The following is a 20,781-nucleotide window of genomic DNA, read 5'->3' on the forward strand; positions in this document are numbered from 1 at the left end:
ATTGAGCGTGTTACAATACATTGGGGGTTTCATATTGAATATTAAGAAGCCCTAATTCAAATTTTTAAGCAACACTTGGTGCATTGCCAGGTAATCCTAGCGGCGTTTTAAGATGAGATCTTCTTTTTTTTCTTCTTCTTTGATTTCTATGTTTTCAAGATTGCTGTATCCCATACCTCTGCCCCAAATAAGGCTACTTTGTAAATAGTCACGGCATGCAACAAGGTGCGGCCCTTAATTCCTTGAGGCAAAGTTATTAACTACCGTCCCTCTCCCAACTAAAGTTGTCACACTTTTTCCAACTTGTTACTTTCATCCAACCTTATGGTGCTCACGTACCCACAATTAGTCAGAACTAATTACACTGCAAGAATTCCCCATCAATAAATAACGTTGGATTATGGTACCCGTTTACCCTAATATCACAAAAGGTGGGCAACAAATGCATGACAACAATAAAAATCCCAAAACCTTTTCTTTTTATCCAATAATATGTGATTCCCCAGACACTCAGTTTCAAACATGTGCATACATTTACATACAGACCATTATAATCCACATAACAGTTTGGAAATACTGAGTGTTCCCCTCGTAAACTGATGGAGGTAGCACCAAAAGACACAATTGCGCATATATATATATATATATATATATATATATATATATATATTTCATTCTACCTCTGGGGAATCATTATTTGATAAAAAGAGAAAGATGTTGGTTTTATATTGTTTATATTGTTGTCGTGCATTTGTCGCCCGCTTTAGACATACCTTTGGTGATATTATTAGCCCTAATGTTTGAGGTGGTTAATGGGGCAAACTCACCTGTTTGTTTCACACCCGTTTACCCTATTCATTGTCAATATCCTAGTTTTCATTTTGGCTTTGTTGATTCTTAACTGTTTCTCACTACATAGATTCGAGAAGGCCTCGGGGTTTTGGCGTATAACAAAATACACCCCCCAACCCCCTAAAATGGGGGCATCTGCTTCCATATAATTGTATGCCATTGCCAGTGCCATATCATTACCAAAGATTGAGAAGAGCACAGGGGCCATTACACAGCCCTGCCTGCCCCCCTGGAAATCTCAAATACCTTGGTACATTCCCCCATCTGCCACAATCACACATACCCATAGTTATCTGAATATAATTGGCGGATTGCTTCTAACCTCCAGTATGGGGTGCCTATATTGTTTAATAGGGACTAGAGGTGATCCTTTAGACAGAGTCAAATGCTGTTTGTAAACCAATGAATGTTGCATATTTAAAAAATGTATATATTGCATTAGCAGCCTAAATGACTGGCCTATTGCAGATGGCTATTTGCGAAAAAAAAACCCTTGGTCAGAAGACGTTGTTCGTACACCAATCTTCCAGCTTGGTTGCAAGCATGCTGGAATGTACTTTATTTGTATTTTTGAAATATTATATAGTGCTTTATGCGAAAGCGCTTTACATTGCAACAACAAGAATGCATTAGAATATAATAAAATAAGATGGAAGTATAATTGCAAAACCTGAGACAAACCATCAAAAACAGCATGTAGAACAATTTACCTAGGTCTATAAATGAGAAATAGAATAGCTGAAGAGTAGGAGGGAAGTAATGAAAGGTCAGAACGGGGGATGAACAAGATAGGATTTAAAGGAGGATCGGAAGGAGGAGAAGAGGAAATGAAGCGGATGGGAGAGGTAAGTAAGAGGGAAGTAATGAGGAATGTCAGTGAAGTAAAAGGGAATTAATGAGGGATGTCAGGACGGGTAATGGAGAAGATGAGATTTCAAGGAGAAGCGGAAAGAGGAGTAAGGGGAAATGGAGCGGATAGGGAGAGGTAGAGAGTTCCAGTGTAGGGGGGGCAAGGAGCTGAAAGGATCGGAAACGAGAAGAGGCACAAGGAGGAGGAGGAACAGTGAGTAGGAAGAAATTGGCAAATTGGAGGGAACGAGAGGGAGCGTAGAACGAAAGGAGAGAGGAAAGGTAGGGGGGAGCGAGAGCATGAAGAGATTTAAAAACTAGACCGAGGAAGTTAAATTTAAGTTGAAAATGGAAGGGAAGCCAGCCAAGATAAGAAAGCGAAGCAGAAATGGAATTGTGAGGAGAGTGAAGGCAAAAGGTATGGATGGCAGAGTGGTAGAGGGATTTGAGGGGAGCAAGATGAGAGGCTGGGAGGCCAAAGAGGAGAGTAGAGCAATAGAAAAGACGAGAGAAAATGAGGGAAAAGATTAAGAGTTTGGAAGCATGGAAGGTGAGGGAGGAACAGATTTTACGGACTTGGAAGAGGTGGTAGCGACAGGCGCAGGAGGTAAAAGAAATGTGGTGGGTAAAGGAGTGGGTGGAGTCGACGTGGAGGCCTAGATTGCGGGCAGAGGCAGAGATGGGGAGATTAGTAGTGGGAAAGAGAATAAGAGGGGGAGAGGAAGGGGGAAGCGTATTGGAGGGAAAAATAAGACTTCAGTTTTATCAGTGTTGGGGAGAGAAAGTGGGATGGCATCCAGTTTTTGATGGCAGTAAAACGATAAGAAAGATTAAGGTGGCTATCGGGGGTGAAAGAAGAGGAGAGGAAACGCTGGGTGTCATCAGCATAGAAATGGTGAGAGATACCGAAGGAAGAGATGATGGAGCAAGAAGGGAAGTGTAAAGTGAGAAAAGGAAACAGAGCCTTGGGGAATGCCGAAGTCTAGGGGGGAGAGTGGGGGAGGTACGACTGCCACAGTAGACAGCAAAAGAACGGTTGGAGAGGTCGGAGGAGAACCAGTTGAGAACAGAGCCATTGAGACCAAAGGAAGAAAGAGTGTTGAGAAGTAAGGGGTGAACGTTATCAAAGGCCGCAGAGAGGTCAAGGACGACGAGGACAGATGGTTGCTTAGAGTAGCAAGCAGTAAGGAGGGAGTTGAAAACATAGGCAAGGGCGGTTTTGGTGGAGTTTTAGGGCGGAATCCAGATTAAGAAGGGGGAGGAGAGAGAGATTAGATTCGAAAGCTGAGAGTTGAGAGTAGACTAAGCGTTCGAGAAGCTTAGAAAGGAATGGTAGAAGAGAGATTGGACGAAAGTTGGAAGCAAGGAGGGGGATAGCAGAAGGTTTTTTCAAAATGGGGATGATGGTAGCATGTTTCAAGGGGGATGGGAAAGTGACAGAGGAGAGGCAGATGTTGAAGGAGGTGAGGTAAGGAATGAGAAGAGGGTAGATCTTAGGAATGAGGGGTGGGGAGGGGATCAGAAGGGGCAGCAGTAGGGTGACCTTTGGACAGGAGGGAAACATCAGAAGGAGTGACAGGAGAGAAGTTAGACAAGTGGGAGGAAGGGGTGGTGTGAGGAGGGGAATAGGAAGGGGAGCGAAGGATGTTTTGGCGTAGAGAGTATTTTGGATGAGAAAGTCAGCGAAATCAGAAGGGGCGAGGGGGAGAAGTGGTTGAGTGGTCAGGAGTGGGCGGGGAGAGAAGACGAGATGGGGGTCTGAAAGATGCGACGAGGATGGGAGTATTGGGATTGGAGAAGGTTAGAGTATTAGGAACATTTAGCTAAGCTCAGAAGGTGAGGGGAAAGCTAGGGCTGAGAGGGTTTGCGGGGAAGGGCGGAAAGAAGAGAGGGGATGAAGTAGATTGAGACTAGAGAAGATAGAGGAGGACAGAGAGGATAAAGCTTAATTAGCCGAGAGACAGGAGAAATCAGAAAGAGGGGGCAGGGAAGAAGAGCAGGAATCGAAGAAGAGGGAAGGGCTAAAGTTTCGGAGATCCCGTTGAGAGAAAGAATTGGGGGAATAGGAGGGAGTGGATAGGGAGGGGGAGTTGGGGAGAAAGAGAGTAAGGCATGGTCAGAAAGATAGTTGGGAAGGGTGGAAACTGGGGAAGAGGAGAAAGAAGAGATAAAGATCCGGTCAAGAGTAGAGCCGGAAGAGTGAGTAGGAGGAGTAGGGAGGAAGTGAGGAGGTAGGAGCCAAGGATAGAGAGAAGAGGGGAAGGTTGATGGGAAGAGGGGAGGTGAAGGTTGAAGTCCCTGAGTATTGTAAGGGGAGGGGGAGATGAGGGAAAGAAGGTGGTCAAGGCCATCATAGAAAGAGAGGGGGCCGGAAGGAAATAGCATGATGGGAAGTAAAGGTTTTGTAAAAGTATTTGAAAGAAGGGAAGACAGGAAGAGGCAATGGAGAGTGGGGAAGAGAGACATTTAGGGTGATAGAGGAGACCATTGCTACCACCGTGGCCAGACGGGTGGGAGACATGAGAGAAGGAGGAGGAGGAAATGGTGAGGGAAGCAGGTACAATAGAGTTGTAAAGGGGATCCAAGTTTCAGTTATACAGACTAATTGAGGGTTAAGTCGCAAGAACATGTCCAGAACAGCTGTGGTCTTGTTTCAGAGGGATCTTGCATTCCAGAGGGCAATATTGATGAAACTGAAGGGTTCAACGATAGGGGGATGGATGAGGTTGGGACGATGTGGAAGGATTGAAGGGGGATGGCAAAGACGGGGGGAAGAGGTTGAGCGTGGGGCATGGTTATGAGGATAAGGGTAGGAGAAGGGGCCAGAAGTAGGGGAGAGCAGAGGGGGACGAGAGCAAAGAGAAAGGGGTAAGAGGAGAGTGGAGTAAGAAAGCGCGCATGTCAGAGGGGGAGGAGAAGGGGATGGACGGGGGAATGGTGGGAGTACTGGCAAAAGGAGCTAGAGAGGGAGGGGAGAGAAGAGAGAAGCAGCACTGGGGGAGAGAGAGGGAACTAGGGGGTCTCGGGAGGAGAGTAAACTGAGGAGCTGTTGGGTATGGATGAAAAGGAGGTGCAGGTGGCTAGGTGGGGCAGGGAGGTTGTAGAGTTAGGGGCAAATAAGGAGAAAGCCGAAGCAGTACTGGTGAGGGTGTTGTAGGGTAGGAAGTATGCAGCAGGAGGGAAAGGTAGCTGGATCCTACACAGGGCCCAAGCAGGTGAGGAGGCAGGCCGCTGGAGGAGGGCTGGCCCAAGGAGGAAAGGGCCAGGGAGGGCCGAAGAGGGTGTAGGCTCTGGGGAGGTGTCACAGTGCCAGGTGGCCGAGGCGTGAGGCAGCCACAGGATTGAGAGAGGCTGGGGAGAAGTGGTCGTAGCATAACACACAGGTGTGCTCAGCAGCAGTGGAGGCCGTCAGACAGGAGAACACAGATGGCAGGACCAAGCATGTAAAGAGGCAGGTTGTTGGAGGTGGGCAGGCCCAAAGAGGAGAGGACCTACAGAAATCCAGGAGCTGCAGGGAACGTGGTGTGTCAGCAGTGGAGGAAGTAAGAGACAGAGGGACAGCAATACAGTCTGGACACAAGCGTGACACTGGTAAGTCCCACAAAGTTGAAGAGGTAGGCTGCAGGAGGCTGGTGGAATCACGATGGAGAGGGAACACGGAAATCAGATGCAGCAGGGAAAGTTAGTGTGCCGCCAGCAGTGGTAGTCCGGAGCAAGAAGATCAGCGCCCAAGGCGGAGAGGACCAACAGAGATCCAGGTGCTGCAGGGAGCGTGGGTGTGTCAGCAGCGGAGGAAGTAAGAGCCAGAGGGACAGCGATACCATCCGGGCGCAAGCACTACGCTGGGAAGTCCCACAACTTTAGAAAGCAAATACAATAATGAAATTGGTATATAGTTATTGGGTAACCTTGGTTGCCCTTCTTATATATGGGAACAATTACTGCTCCCTGCCAGCTGTGTGGAATGTGTTTAATGGTAATTATTTGGTTACATTTTTAGTCGCAACTGGTACCCAGATCACTGGTTCACCTTTAAAGATGTCATTCGGGAACAGTCAATACCTGGGACTTTGTTTCTGTACTCTGTGCTCCTTGTAACTCTTTCATTGTAAACATTTTAATCACACCATGTTCACCTTCTCCCATTAAATATGCATTTTTCCTGGGTGTGTTGCAGAGCAGCCTGCAAAATTACTGCCTTTTGTTGCGCCTCTGTGACCATCTTCCTGCACGAACCAGCGGAGCTCCGTATTGGAATTGGCTCCCCACCACTGGCATGCGGGATCCAGGCATGTAGAGATCCAGGAAGATCCTGTCCAGATTAGGGATTCCCAAACGTGGTATCAGCAGAGATCTCGTAGACGCAGCACCTTGGCAGCAGAGGACTGCCTTGTAACAGAGCTGGCGTCTGTGAGAGGGGGTGAGCAGGGGAGGTGCTCTGTGCTGGACTAGAGGATGGCAGCCTGCCCCCTGCCCGAGAATACCAGAGCCGCTCATTCCTACTGTGGGGAGACTAGCGGCTTCAGAATAGAGACCAGAGCCGGTAACACAACACCTGGAGTCCTGGCAGCTGGATGTGGCACGCCGCAGGGCGGACAGTGCACCACCGAGAGGTGATTAGTCAAGTGGAGGTGTGCCTTGTGAGGCTGTGAGAGGCCGAGTGGGGCAGAGAAAGAAGATCCTACAAGGGCTGAGGGAGCTACCCTGCAGGGGTGCATATCATGGGCCCCAAGAAACACGCAGTCGGATGAAGGTGAGGTGGGGCGGGCAGAGGCATGGGATGCTAATTATTGTGCGGCTGTGACCTGGATAACCTGAAAGAGGCCATTGCCAGCCTTCCAGCCCGCTAGCCTGCTGAATCTCGGGAAAGGGAGACCTGGCAGGGTTAGCAGTACCCAGAGGTTGCACAGGGGAATGGAGAAGGGAGTAGACACTGGAGACCTGTGCGGAAAAGCACGCCACAATTTAGCACCTCCATGTTCGGGTGATAAGCCACTAGGACTGGGTGAAGCGAGCCGACTCGGGTCCTGGGACACATGCAACAGCTCTAGCGCTGAATCAGACATCGACGGGTAGAGCCGCCAGAGTCTACACTTTTGGCAAGTGTCTGAATACGTGGGCTCCTGCATATCCCCTCATCTATTGGCCTCATTAAGCAAAAGGAAATGGAAGCCAGAAAAAACAGGGCAATTTAGAGGCATTTTCCTGCCATGTAAGTACACTGCGGACCAACCTTACTACTGAACTGGCAGAGATGCCAGGCCCGTGTGATCCGGGCTCCCCTCGGCCTCCTCTAGCGCGTTGGTAGTTGAACAGGCACATAGAACACAGATGATGAGACCGAGTGCAGGGGTGCCTCCTAGACCAATCATTGCACGAATACTAAACCACTGCATCCTGCGGGGGGTGAGCGAGAAAGAAAGGTCCACTACAGTGCAAAGACTGTGCATATTTACCCAAACTTCTACACAATGGTGCAACTTGAGCGCAACCATTTCTGTGAGTAAAAAAGATGCTTAGAGAAAGATCAGTACGATATGCAGTGCTCTTGCCGACAAGGCTAAGAGTACAATAGAGAGGCAAGCCCCTTTTCTTCACCTTGCCAGAGGAAGCTGTGGCCTTCATTGAGGCCAACATCTCAATTGCTGGCGAGGCACCGACAGATACAGGGCTATTTACCAGGGACTTGAATGACGCTGATACTCACTGATCAGTTTAGGATGAAGCTGATAAGTGAAGCAAAAGCTTTAGTGATGGTAGCGAAACTTGCTAATCTATGTTGTGAAGCATCTGGCTCTGGCGTTTAAACTGGAGCGGATGTTCTTGTTTATTGTTCATATATCCTGAGAGGGGATGTGGGGGATAGGAAACGGGGGCTGGCAGAAGTAAAAGCGGTGGTCCCCCATGCATATATGCTGGTTCAAAGGAAAGCTCAAAGTTTGAGGGTAGGGAGGGGATCTGAGGGGAGGGAAGACATCACCCTGGTTGGGAGGGCGGTGAGGGAGGGGGGGGCGGCAGAGGGAGGTTGTTTGGAGAAAGTTAAACTAAAATGTTGTCTTGGTGGAGAGGGAACGGTACTCTTGTGCTCCCTTTACATGGTCATTGGCAGGTGATAGGTTTATGCATTGACTGGCGGCTAGATGTCGACGGTTGCAATACTAAATTGTAATATTGGGGGGGGGGGGTTAGGGAACTATTCTGTGAGGCTATGTTAATAGCGGCTCATTTAAACAGACATAAAGCATACATTGTGTTCCCGCAGGAAACGCATGCACTCAAGGGGGGTGAGGGGGAGACTAACACTGTATTTGCCAGGTCGCGTGGCACAAACAGATTCTACATAATTAATCCATACAATAAAGGGGAGTCCTCACCATGATGCACAAATCCGTCAGATTTTCGCTAATCCGGTCGCATGTAGACCCTGAGGGTCGTTATGTAATAGTACACTGCAAATTAATAAACATCGAAGTGATCTTGGTAAACTCGTACGGCCCCAATTTAGACAACCCTGGTTTCTACGCAAATATTTTGATTATATTAGCGGTGCATCCACTGGCCAGGATTATATGGAAGTGGGGGTATGAACACCATATTGAACCTACCGATGGCTAGAACGGGCAAAGCATTGATGCCGCTGATGAAAGCTGCGCAGTGTATTCCAACCCAGATGGACCACCTGGAACTATGCGATGCATGGAGGACTCTGCACCCCAGGCGCTTGAATACGTGTACTACTCCACAGCACACAATATGTCCTCAAGGATAGACTTCATCTTGATATCCAAATGCCTACCGGGGAAGACTGTTAGTGCAGATATACTCCCCCCCCCCCCCCCCCGACTTTATTTTGACCACTCATCCATAGCACTATCGATAGAATGGGGGGTTAGAATGTGGGACCGTGCAGCATGGAGGTTTAAGTCAGAAGCACTGCATGACTTGGTCTTCAGGACTGCAATTGAAGATGATATCCGGACATTTTTTCGGACTAATAATGACAGTCTCACAGTGTATACTTTGGCAGGCGTTCAGGGCCTATATTAGAGGAATGGCACTGGCTGAAAAATTCAGCATGCTCAAGACCGTGCAGAGAGATACATAGCTAAGCGAGGTTAGGCTGAGGGACCTGGAAAAGAAATATGAGAATGCACCAACCCGTGCTACGCTGTCAGACATACAGTTGAACTTGGAGCAATTTCCGGAAAATGCCTATAGGGAAGGAAAATACTTCACGTAGCCAGCAGCAGCTAGAAAAATTTGGGGCGAGTGAATGCCCGGGTAGGTCACTGTCAAAACTAACACAGGATGAGTTCGACCCAATGCAGATAACTGGCATATATGATGACCGATAGATCCTTAAGCAATCAGATTGCGACATGAATGACGTGTTCATGAAATTGTATGAAGTCTTGTACTGGGCTGGGGAAACTAAAGGCATAGAAGAGCTATATGCCTTATTGGAAGACATTCCAATGTCCAAGCTTTCTGGAGATGCCAGAGTACAAATAAATACCCCATTCACCTAAGAGGCTACTGAGAGTTATAAAGGAGCTCCCAAGAAACAAGGCCATGGGCCCAGATGGGCTCACAGCCGAGTTCTGTATGGAGTATGGAGCTATCCTAGCCCTGTATCTATTGAAAATCTTGGAGGAATCCCTACGACTTGGATATGAGAACGCTGATACTAAACTCTCAATAAAGATGACTAAACAGTGGGGACCACATTCATGTTTTGGAAAGCCATATTTGTGAGAACTGATGCGGGCCACCCTTACTATAAGTGCTTACCGCTTTGGAACTAACCGGGAATGTCACCCAGTTGGGATGCCACACTCTGCACGAGCTGGAAAAAGTTAGGGTAACAGGTTATGATGGAATCGGTTTTCAAACAGTTTGTTCCTGATGTTGCACACTTGAAGGGAGGGACATCAGGACATGCCCACAGAAATACTAGAGCTATATAGACTTAGGGCTGCAGTGTCAAGGCAGTGGAAGTGCTGCCCAATAAAGCCCTCCACCCTTCCTGAAAATGCACTGATAAGCTACATACCCAACTCGTATGGCTGTCGAAGGGTGCTAACCACCCTATATAAACTGATTATGGACAAAACCTCAGTCGCAGAAATCTAGGCTAAAAGAAAATGGGACACCGAACAGGAAATTGAAATGACTGCTGATATGTGGGGTACAATGTGTTTGCTCACTAAGAGTGGGTCAATGAATATGCGCTATAAGCTGATTCAGTTTAAGAATTTGAAAATGTTACATTACACCCCCAGTAAGCTGAAATGTATGTATCTTGGTCAAGACGGCTTCTGTCCGAGATGCAGACAGGACAGCGCTAATTATATGCATATACTGTGGAGCTGTCCTGGCTCCTGCATTTCTGGGCATCTCAACCTCATCTATAGTAGTAGATATACAATTGGCAAAATCACCCCTGGTTGGCCTCTTCGGTATATGGGATGGGGTCCAAGTTGAATGCACGAGTGCTGCAGAGATTAACAGTTTCATGCTTAATCCCTTCTCTAAGTGAGACCCCCAGCATTTTCTGCTAGAATTCTGGACCTTTTTCTTGTTCTCCTGAATGAGGTGAGCCCACCCACCCCCCATTCATTCTTACTTGCTCCAACCATGGGAACTTTGTTCTTTGTTTTGCCTTATTTTATGGAGTCTTGCTTTCATCCATGTCTCTTAAAGGCATCTGTGTTTCACTTTTGCAGCACACAGCATCGTATATGCAGTGTTGCTAGAGACCCTTTTGGGTTCTCCCTTTATATTTGTTAATTTCCCCTAAGAATTACGGTTCTTAAGGAAAGAGGGATCCTTTGTATCATTCCTAAAACTTTAACTTATGCGACATTAGCACACCCCACCTTATATGGAGTCCTAAAGGGATGCCTAGTATCCCCTTCTCTCTACTCCTGTGACTTTTTGTTCACAGTAACAACCCTTAAGTTATGGCTGGTGGCAGTGGACGTGTTCTACCAACGTTTGTGCATTTCTGCACAACAGACTGTATTCACAGCGACGGTTATGCACAAAAGGGTCACCTATGTTCCAACATGGTGGCGCCTTTCATTTTCCGACATTTCTTGTGTGGTTGTCCTTTGTTAGCTCTTCTACAATTCTTGGAGTGGAGAGGGAGGTCTGTATGTGAGTTTTGCCTTTTGGCTGGAATCCTGTCTTTCCCTGCCTAGGCTCCAGTGTGTCTCTGAGGACAGAAAGCAGAGGAGGAGCTAGAAACTCCCCTGTCCTTTATCTGCTGATGTGCCTGAATAGAACCAGTTCCCACTGGGGGCTGGCTGTCCTGATTGGACAGCCACCCACCCCTTTCTGTAACCTGCAGGGAGAGTTTGTAGAGGAGTGAATGGCAAATCCTAAAAATAAAAAAATAAATAAAAAAAGAAGGTTCCTGAGGCAGAAGGCAAGTCAACCACTGGAACAGAAGATCCAAAGCTGAAGGCGACCAGAGATGCCGGCAGACCCTTCCAGTAACCGCGAAGAGACCACTGCTGTCCTGACCCCATTTTATCGACCAAGGAGCTCTGAAGAGGACAACACCTTCTCTTTGGCTGGTGAGACCAACTAGACATAAGACGAGCTGCAGAACGAGCCATCCCCCTAAGTGCAGTGACCTTCCAGGGCTGCAAATCTCGAATACCAAGGGACCTCTGACCCAATTTCAGTGCATCGTCTTCCAGTGCACAAATTCTCCCAGAATTTTGGTGAGCTCCAGTTGAACCTCCAGAGACATGATCCCACTCCTCAAAGTCCCCTCACCAGAGTGCAGCACTGCAGAATCATGGCGGATCGACCGGGTGGTAGCTGCTCACTTTTGGAGCTGATAAAAAGGTTCCAAAACGACAGACTGACGTGGGAGACAGAAGAAATCCTTGCAATGGCTCCTTTCTCGCGACTGCTGCTGCGACATCCCTTCCAGAGTCCTGCCTTGCGCCAACAGACCAAGGAAATTGGGAAACCGGGTCCGTTGCTGCTGCACAGGAAAGAATCCAGTTGCATTTTCTTGAAATTACCTAAGGTACTGTGGGGCTAAAGGTAGTACTTACCTAAAGTCCACTAGTCGCACCTGTATGACTGCAGTGCGATTCTGGGTGTTCACCCATATACATACTTTTCCCAGACTTAACAGCTTGGGCGGCCATAGGGAGTCTTTTCCAAGGTCCCTACTAACTTTTAATTCCATTGCAGCATATTACTTGAAAGTAACTAAGTATCCTGAGTAACATTTGCCTTTTCTGCCATTACATGACTTTTGCATCCCTCCTCAACTGACTTTGGAGAACTCTGAAACTAGTTAGGGAATGGAGTGCTAAAATCTGTGAAAAGTCTTGCTAAAGTATAAATTGATGATACTAGTGTTGAATAACCCTTTTTGCTCCTTATAACTGAACTGTCATCGATTGTTTTCATTGCTAATACTATTTGAGCAGTGGAGCTGTTGTTACTGACATTTACTTTGTTCAGTGCGGGCGTGAGCCAATACCATTGAAACAGTTGAACCGTCTTTGAACTGTGCTCGTTGCTGGTGCAAGCCACTACTAGCTAGGAATTTACTTGAAAAAGAGTTGCTTATGTTTCATTTGTGTTGGTTAGTCTAATAGTATTTACTTACTGTTGGGTAAGATTTTCATAACAATGATAAATCTTCCTGACATGTGTCAACCCCAGAACTTTTTGCTGGACTGGTAGATTATTTTTTTCCTGTACCTCAGTGAGTGGGAATCCTTTTCCACACTCAAGTCGTTTAGTCTTTTTATGGGTGTCATTTTTAAGAGACTCCATAGTGTCTTGTAAAAGTTATCCTCTTTGACAACTTTTTGGCAATAAGTGCCTACTGTTGCTGGGTTGCTTAAAGGCTTCCTTTTTAACTTTCTCTGGCTAACCTTGTGAGAACTACTGTGATCTTTGGATTCCCTTTTTACATTTTTTTAGGTGAGACCAGCACCCCCCGTTCAGCCCCCCCACCTTATGTGGAGTGCTGGGGATATACTGAGTATCCCCTTTCTCATTTTAAATGTAACATGTATGTTACAAGGACATACTTGCGTTTAATGGCTGGTGGCAGTGAACCTTTTTATTAATTCGGTGCACGTTTACCGCGGGCTGTTTGCACAGCCCCGGTAAAAATAGCCCCCATCTTCTTTTTTCACCATTTCAGTGTTCCTTGTCCTTTCTTGTTCCTTCTCCTGACATCCAGGGCGGGAAATTCCTTTTGTGTGATTTCTATCTTCGGCGGTAATCCTGTGGATTCCCCACCCAGGCTCCAAAAATGTCTGTGAAGGCAGGACGCGAGGGAGGAGTCAAAAACTCTGCAGCCCTTTGTCTACAGGCCTGCCTGCATGAATCCAGTTCAAACTGGAAGGCTGGCTGTCCTGAAAGGACTGCCAACTCCTCCAATCTTGAATGTTGCAAGGCTGTTTGTTTGGCTGGGTTCCTGCATAAAAGTCTGATCCTGGGAGCTGAAGAGGTAGTGGACCACTGGAACCAAAACCGAAGATGATGAAGAAACCGCAGTAGAGACCATTTCCAGCGACTGGAGAGCCTGCTGTTTAACCAGAACCTGCTGTAACCCTTCATTCCAATCGACTTGGGCACTCCGGAAGCGATGACCCCAAACCAGAGCCTGGTGAGACCCAGTAGACTCAAGAAGACCTGAAATTTGAACCATACAACGTTGTGCTGCGATCTTGCGGACTGCAATACCCTGGGACCTCGAGCCATCTGGAGGTGCGCGTTCTTCCCAATCTCGTGGAAACTTCGTGAGCATCCTGCTGGATCTCAGGAGGCACGATTGAAGTCCGAAAAAAAAGTCCCCTCACCCGAGTGCTGGACTTTGCAAACTACAAGAATCGGACCAGCGATATTCTGTCTTTTTCTGTGCTCAAGGCGCCAAAGCCACTGAGCCGCATCTAGCTGCTAGGAAACCCTTGCCGCCTTCTCCTGTGATCCCTGCTGCAAAAGATCTTCCAAAGTCCTGCCTTCCATCTCCTTGACAAAGGAATCCATTGACCAGGTTTTTGGCTTCCTGCTGCAACTCTTCTTCTGTGCTGAGGTACTGTGTTGGCTGGGGTATTTTACCTACCTTAAGCCTTTGTCATTTCTGTTATTAGGAGGCCACTCGTCCAGTTCAGCCAGGCCCACTGCAGAATCCTCCTAGGGTGTCTTCTCTGAAGTCCCTGGACCCTCAACTAACTTTAAAGTGAACAGTCTTCTTCTGGAACTCTGACTTTGCTTGCAACTGAACCCTATCTCACCCCACCTGGCACCTAGGCCACTAGGGGGTCCCGTTACTGCCTCTTATTGAACTCATGCTATAGAATAAGGGAAGGACTGCATATGAAAAGGGTTCTGCCTTGAAAAGAATAACAAGTGTGCAATAGTTAGTTACTTGTAATAGAAGATGGTTGGTAACTGTAACTTCTGTAATTCTGAAAGTATATATAAGGTTAAGTTACTCACCTGTGAATTGGTTGTCCCTCTTCCCCAAAAGTAATGCTTTTGGTTTCACTTTACTATTCCTTTTAGGATAGATGTACGAGTGTCCCCAATTTGGTCTTGCTTCCCATGACTTGCTGTTAGCATTTTCCAGAATAAGTCTTATACTTAACTAAGTGGCTGATACAGGTTTTACTTACCTTGTGTTGGCTGTGGCAATTGCTTACCTCAATTTGTGTTCCAGTGATCTTAAAAAGCAACTGTAATGGTATATTACAACATTAGGTCTTACCTGCCTAGAATAGCTGAGTGCCATTCCTGAAACGTGTTCATTTAGGTGTAGCTGACCTTGTTCTGCCTGGTGCATACAGTATGAGTGTAAAGAGTTCTTGCTTATCTCAGCCTGTGTTCCACTGAACTGAAATGCAGCTGTAATTGTATATTACACCAAAATGTTCTTACTCGCCTAGAATAACTGTGCGTTATCACAAAATTAGTGGTATATACTGTTCCTCAAATCTGTGTTCCACTATTCATAAAAGTATATTTGCAAGTTGGTTGACTGTGATTTCCTTGTTGAGTGTCCCTGTATAACTGACTGGGTCTACTACCCTTGCATTACTGAAAGTAATCAGAAAGCAATATATGATCTTACCACCCTAGAAATACTGTTCGGTGTTCCAAATAAGGTCTGTGCTTTGATCTGTGTATTTAAAGCATAGTGTTGCGTTTTTATAATGTGTTTTTATGCTTTATGATGGTACTTACTTACCCATGAATCTCTTGGTCTGCATGTATATAAAAGAAACCTTTTTTTTTTACAATACACAGTGTGTCAGTGTTTCTTTGGACCATATGTATAATACAATTTCTTTGTACTGATTCTACAGCCCTCTCTGTCTCCTAAAATAAGCCTGGCTGCTCTTTCTACGCTACCTTGAACTCAGGTGGTACAGCCTTGTACGAAGAGTGGAGTCTTGTACTGTCTCAGTTAAATGGTTTTGCTAAGCCCTTAGTAGGACTTCAGAAAAACGGTCCTAAGACTTAATTTTGCTTTCTCGATATAAAATAAATATATTTACTATAACTACAAGTGTGTGTGCGTTTCTTTGGACTAATGTATTTACTGCTTTCTCTCTGTACTGATCTACAGCTCATATCCTCCTCATAAAATAAGCCTGGCTGCTCTGCCATTCTAGCAACGCTTTGGGTGTTACAGACTTATACTAAGAGTTGGGGCCTGTTATCCAAGGGACAGTTTTATTGAGCCTCACCTCCAGGTAGACTTTAGGAAAACCTTCCCTAACAATGACCAAGAAATGTATTCTACTGAAGTGGAAAGACCAATATCCTCCAACTGAGATGGAGTGGGTGAGGGACTTAACATGGGCCAAAGACTGTGAAGAATCGTATGTTACTACACAACCAGTGTCATCAAGACCGAGACATTTGGTACAAATTTTGCGTTTTCTTATCCGATGATAAAGCTGCTGAGTAATTGCCAATTATTCAGACAATGGACTATGCGGGGGTGGCAGGAGACCTGTTGCAAAAGATGTTATATGTATGAGTATGCGTAACCTGTCATGTGTACCTTAATCTGCCAAGCGTAAATATCATTAAAAAAATATGCATTTTCCCTTTCTTCAGTTACTTTTTTCCCCACCATAGAACCATTGTTCATATCTGCCAACTATATATATTGCTAAAGTGTTTGAACCACAAAGGGAATTCAGTACGGTATATGTTAAATTGGCCTCTGCTTTCTGAACTCAGTTGGATTATATTTCTAGCTGTGTAGGATTGAGAGGCAATCGCCTCTTGGCCTCTCTTCGCGTGAGGTCGGTATCCGTCAGAATGAAGATTGCCTGTATTAACTACATCCCCCATGAGTCTCTGGCTCTCTGGTAGTCTTAGCCTCGATCGAGCCCTCCAATGAGAGGTCCCCTTCTAGTATAAGTGTCCCTCAGACTAGGTGCTTTCCTCTTCTTTTGTCTGTCTTCGAACTTAACTTTAACCAGTCTAGTAACAGTCCCATAAACTGAACTCGCTGTTTTCTCTATTCTGTGCGATTCTCAAATCCTCCCTGCCGATCTGCTATTCTCAAATTCTTCTCCTCCTCCCCTATATGAAAAGAGATCACAAATGTAAGGGGTGGCAATTTGCTGCTAAACACATGATAGATATACGTTCGACATTTATGGCTTTCGATATAATGCATAACAGCTAACCCATGTATAGCTCTCTTTTGTCCGGAATAACACATTGTTACTTACAACCAAATTCCTTAGGGGAGGGATACTGCTCGCCTCTGTGTCTTTAATATAATCAAGACTTCCAGCGCTATGCGCTTTGGCAATCTTCATTCTATGACAAGACCGGAGGCGAGCATTATGCTTGTTCAAAGCTTTGCATTTCTGTTGCTGCAATATTCTGTACTGGCTTAAAATAGAAAGTTCTGAAAACTGAATCGCTGGACCAGTCTGCTGCCTTCATGATCTCTTGCAGCGGAACTCCTGCCGCAAAAGCTCCTGAAGCCATGGCTCCTCTGGTCGAGTGAGCTCAGAATACAGAAACATCTATGCCTGCCATGTCCATTATTTCCTTCACCCATCTTGCAATAGTCGCTGGTGTCACTGCTCTGTATGGCTTCCTGCGCGATATTAGGAGCTGAGCTTGCTATTGTCGAGGAAATAGGGATAGATAATAATTCTTGAGTTGGTTTTAGTACGCTGCGCTATGTTAAACACCACTCCTTCAGGATAAAAAATCATCCTATCTATCTCCAGGGCTCTGACATCTGACCCCCTTCTACAAGAAACCGGCATAGTAATGTGGCCAGTTTTCCTGAGATCTGTTTGCTTGATAAGAGGACATTCTCTGGCCATTGATGAAATAGATGTAATATCTTATTAACATCCCAGAGGGATGAGTGTCTTGGCCTTGGGGGCCTACTTGCCTTTATCCCCTTTAAGAGTCTGGTGACCACAGGATGCTCTCCCACTGGGACTCCGGCTACTAAATCGTGCCCGGCAGAAATGGCCCATCTGTAAACCCCAAAAATAGAGGGGATACTCAAAACATCTAGGGTCCTGTGGGCTACACATACAATATACTCAAACAAATGAACCCTTAGATAGAGGATGACAGAACATACATTTGTTTTTTTTATAAATAATCACAAATGATTCAATCTTTCTACTTCAATACAAAAAACATTTAATAATATTTCATATCTAAAAAGCACCCAAAGGTGTGCAGCATATTTAAAACAAAATCCATAAATTACACTGTTAGATCCACACAATCATTTAAGCCTACAAACCATTAATTTCACTTTCTCACACTAACATTCATACATATACTTTGTAACCACAATAATTAGATCACAATCCAATATTTTTTTCAATGTTAATTCCTCTCCATACAATGTTCACATATAGGTAACTGCCCTTCTGTAATTAGGCAGTAAGTCGACACGTGTTTCAGGTTGTATTTTAGACTTTACTCAGTCCACTATGTACGCCAACCATCTTCAGGACATATAACAGGAACAAAAGTAACATCCCTTTTCGATCTAGTAGGGTGGATCAAATTGCCTAAGAATAATAAAACAAAAGAACTTTATTAAATAGCTATTTTCTGTCATCCTCATTTTTCACACACTGTTATTGTGTATCAATGTCTATAAATAGTACATAATGTCATCCCCCCATCTTCATCTTATAATTAGCGATATGGAAAACGACAAACACAATGGATAAGTCCTAAAAATACCCTAGCAGAGAGTCCCTCAACCTAAGAACAACTCTTCAAGGATACCATATAACCTATAGTTCAAACAAAGTTAGACCCATACTTGTTAATCATCAGCTATGGTCCATTTTCATTGACCTGCAAATAACTTACTTCCAAAAACACAGGCGGAGAATCCCAGAAGGAAATCCCACCGACCCGTCTTCTGAACAATATTTTTTGTGTGTGCAGACCGTGCCTTCAGTACACCAGACGTGCCTAGTCACCAATTTGTCCCACAAACCTGTATAGACATAATAAATTAGTCAGTCGGGTGTTTTTAGCGGTGTAGAAATTACTTCAGTATGTCTCTTAATACATTCTCACCTAATTGTTGCGTCTTGCCAAGATAGCAACTGTTTTCCCAAGTGTTTCCTAGTTTCCAGGACACACCGGGCTCCCCGGAGTCTATCACCCTCACAGAAATATATTCTAGAAGGAAAAGACAAATACAATTGTCTCAAAGCGGTGTTGTCAAATATAACTCCTCTGTTCATTTATGTATAACTAAGCCTGTTTTCAATCCTGATTCAATGTTTCTTAGTAGGATCGCATCATTTCTGTTTAAACTGACTGTTTTTTGGTTTATTCTCGTGCTACATATATACTTTTCAAAGCATCATCATAATGGTTTTTAGATTTATCATAGCTCAGTGTGCATAGGTGTGCAACACGCCTCATACCACGTATAATCCGGTGAGTAACGACATAAAAAGGATCATTAATCGGAACTGGGACCTTATAAAACAACCAGGGGTCCTAAACAAGAAACCAATGTTTGCGTTCAAAAAGAGTCAGAATCTAAAACAGCGCCTGGTACATAGGTATCAAGAGAAATCGAAAGATCCAACAGTGCTGAACCAATGGGGTTTGCCCCCCATTATAGGGCATCATAGGTGTGGGAACTGTGTGGCCTGCCCACTGACAGAAAGTAGGACAGTTTAATTACGGACAAATTAAATGGCTACTGAAGCATCACACACATTGTAAAACCATAAATGCCCTTTATATCATCATTTGTCCTTGTAAGTTATTATATGTAGGAAAAACAACCTGTGAACTCAGACAGCGCATTGGTGAATACAGAAGTTGTATCCGCAACAAGGTAGCGGATAAGCCACTAGTTGAACATTTTACACGGTTCAAACATCAGGATACTGACCTCAAATGGTTTGTCCTGCAAACTGCGAGATCCTCTAGAAGAGGAGGAGACATGGTTAATATACTATACAGAATGGAACAACGATGGATTTATTCGCTGGATAGTGTCAAACATGGTCTCAACCTATCAGTGGAATGGAACACCTTAGTCACCCATTAATGCTCCTAGAGCATACATGTACAACCACAACCCTTTTGTTTGTGTCCTGGATTTAAAGTCTCATGGATGACTTTCTGAAATGGGTAGCGGTGCAGTCCACTCCCCGGTTGTTTCGCTGCTTTTCAAACCGCTTGGCAGCTTCTTCACAATGGCAATATTTGTTATCAGATATGTATACAGTGTTCGCAAAGTAACCGCATTGACCCAATCACTCTTTTTCCTTTTGTGTATACTATTTTGACGTTGAACTATGTTCCGTCCTCAATGTACATAGGGACTTAAAATGTACTTTATGGGTTCTGATTGATCATATAATTAGGTTTTCGCTTTGCTCTTGTTGGCTGAATTGTTTTAAATTGTTTTCATACAGTTGACAATATGTTGCAAATAGTCTAACCTTGTATGGACTACTGCTTGCATGTTTATTATAACACCATTTAGCTGGTGTTATTTAATTTCTCTTTTCATTCCATTTTAGTTTTCACTACATTGGTGCTCCTTTTTGTTGCACAGATATTTAATGCGGATGCAGAGTCTTGCTGTCTAAAGTAACTACATTTGTCTTGCTTGTTGTTTTTTATTTATTCCCCTGAAATTTTAATTTTGTCAATCGAGCACAATAGTCCATGCATTATTCATATGTGAAGCTTAATCTTTCCATGGGGGCATATCCATTTTCACTTTTTTAAAAAAAACTAACATAAATGTCTGTTTCAGCTACGGATGATCCTCCACGGCCTAGCTTCGACTCTCTGCTCTCCAGGGACATGGCTGGATACATGCCTGCAAGAGCTGATTTTATTGAGGTATCTGCTTTTCTTTCTTGTTGAATTAAGTGAACAGTATTTGAATGGATTTTGTTAGGTAGAATGTTCATCTTGTGTGTAATTACTTAGTGAGTCCCCAAGCACTTTGTGCTGGACTATTGTTTTTTTGTCTGACTCTCCTGGGTGAATGGGGACACCTTTTCCTCATTCATTCTTTTCTGTGACCCTGAGAACCCTTTTTGGTTTCTCTTGATGGAGTCTGCTTTCTGTGGCATCTGTATTTGACTATTGCATCACACAGCACATTATGTTACAGTGTTGGTGGAGGCTACTTGAGCCTCCCTCTTTGGTTTTCTTTAAAATTCCTCTGATAACATTCTGTTACCAGGATGGGGTGATACCTTGCCAGGATGGGGGGTACCCCTTTTATCCTATCTATACTCATCAGCCACCTCACTTCATGTGAGGTGCTGAGGGGACACATTGTATCCCTTTTCTCACTTCTCCTGTAACTAGAAAGTTACAGTGGCAAGTCAGAGTGGCTGGTGGCAGTGGGTATTTTCTGCCGACTTTGTGGTTTTACCTGCAGGCTGCTATTGCAGCTGCGGTAAAGGACACATGGGTCACCATTGACCTAAAATGCTGCCTGTATGCTTTTTTTCCGGCAAACTTATGATGGCTTGCCCTTTCTTGAGCCTTCCTCTGCTTACCTGGGTGGGGGAAGTCCTGCTCACT

General features: G+C 45.0%; 1 protein-coding gene across 1 annotated transcript in view; it reads left to right on the plus strand.

The window, feature by feature from the left end:
• TADA2A (transcriptional adaptor 2A) overlaps window positions 1-20,781 on the plus strand; it is a 426,671-nt gene that overhangs the window by 82,961 nt on the left and 322,929 nt on the right. Inside the window, exon 6 of the mRNA XM_069614669.1 lies at window positions 19,997-20,085. Coding sequence (XP_069470770.1) covers window positions 19,997-20,085 — 89 coding nt within the window. The remainder of the gene's footprint in view (window positions 1-19,996; window positions 20,086-20,781) is intronic.

This window comes from Ambystoma mexicanum, chromosome 9 (assembly GCF_040938575.1).
Source record: "Ambystoma mexicanum isolate Mex_15411 chromosome 9, UKY_AmexF1_1, whole genome shotgun sequence".
Lineage (NCBI taxonomy): Eukaryota > Metazoa > Chordata > Amphibia > Caudata > Ambystomatidae > Ambystoma > Ambystoma mexicanum.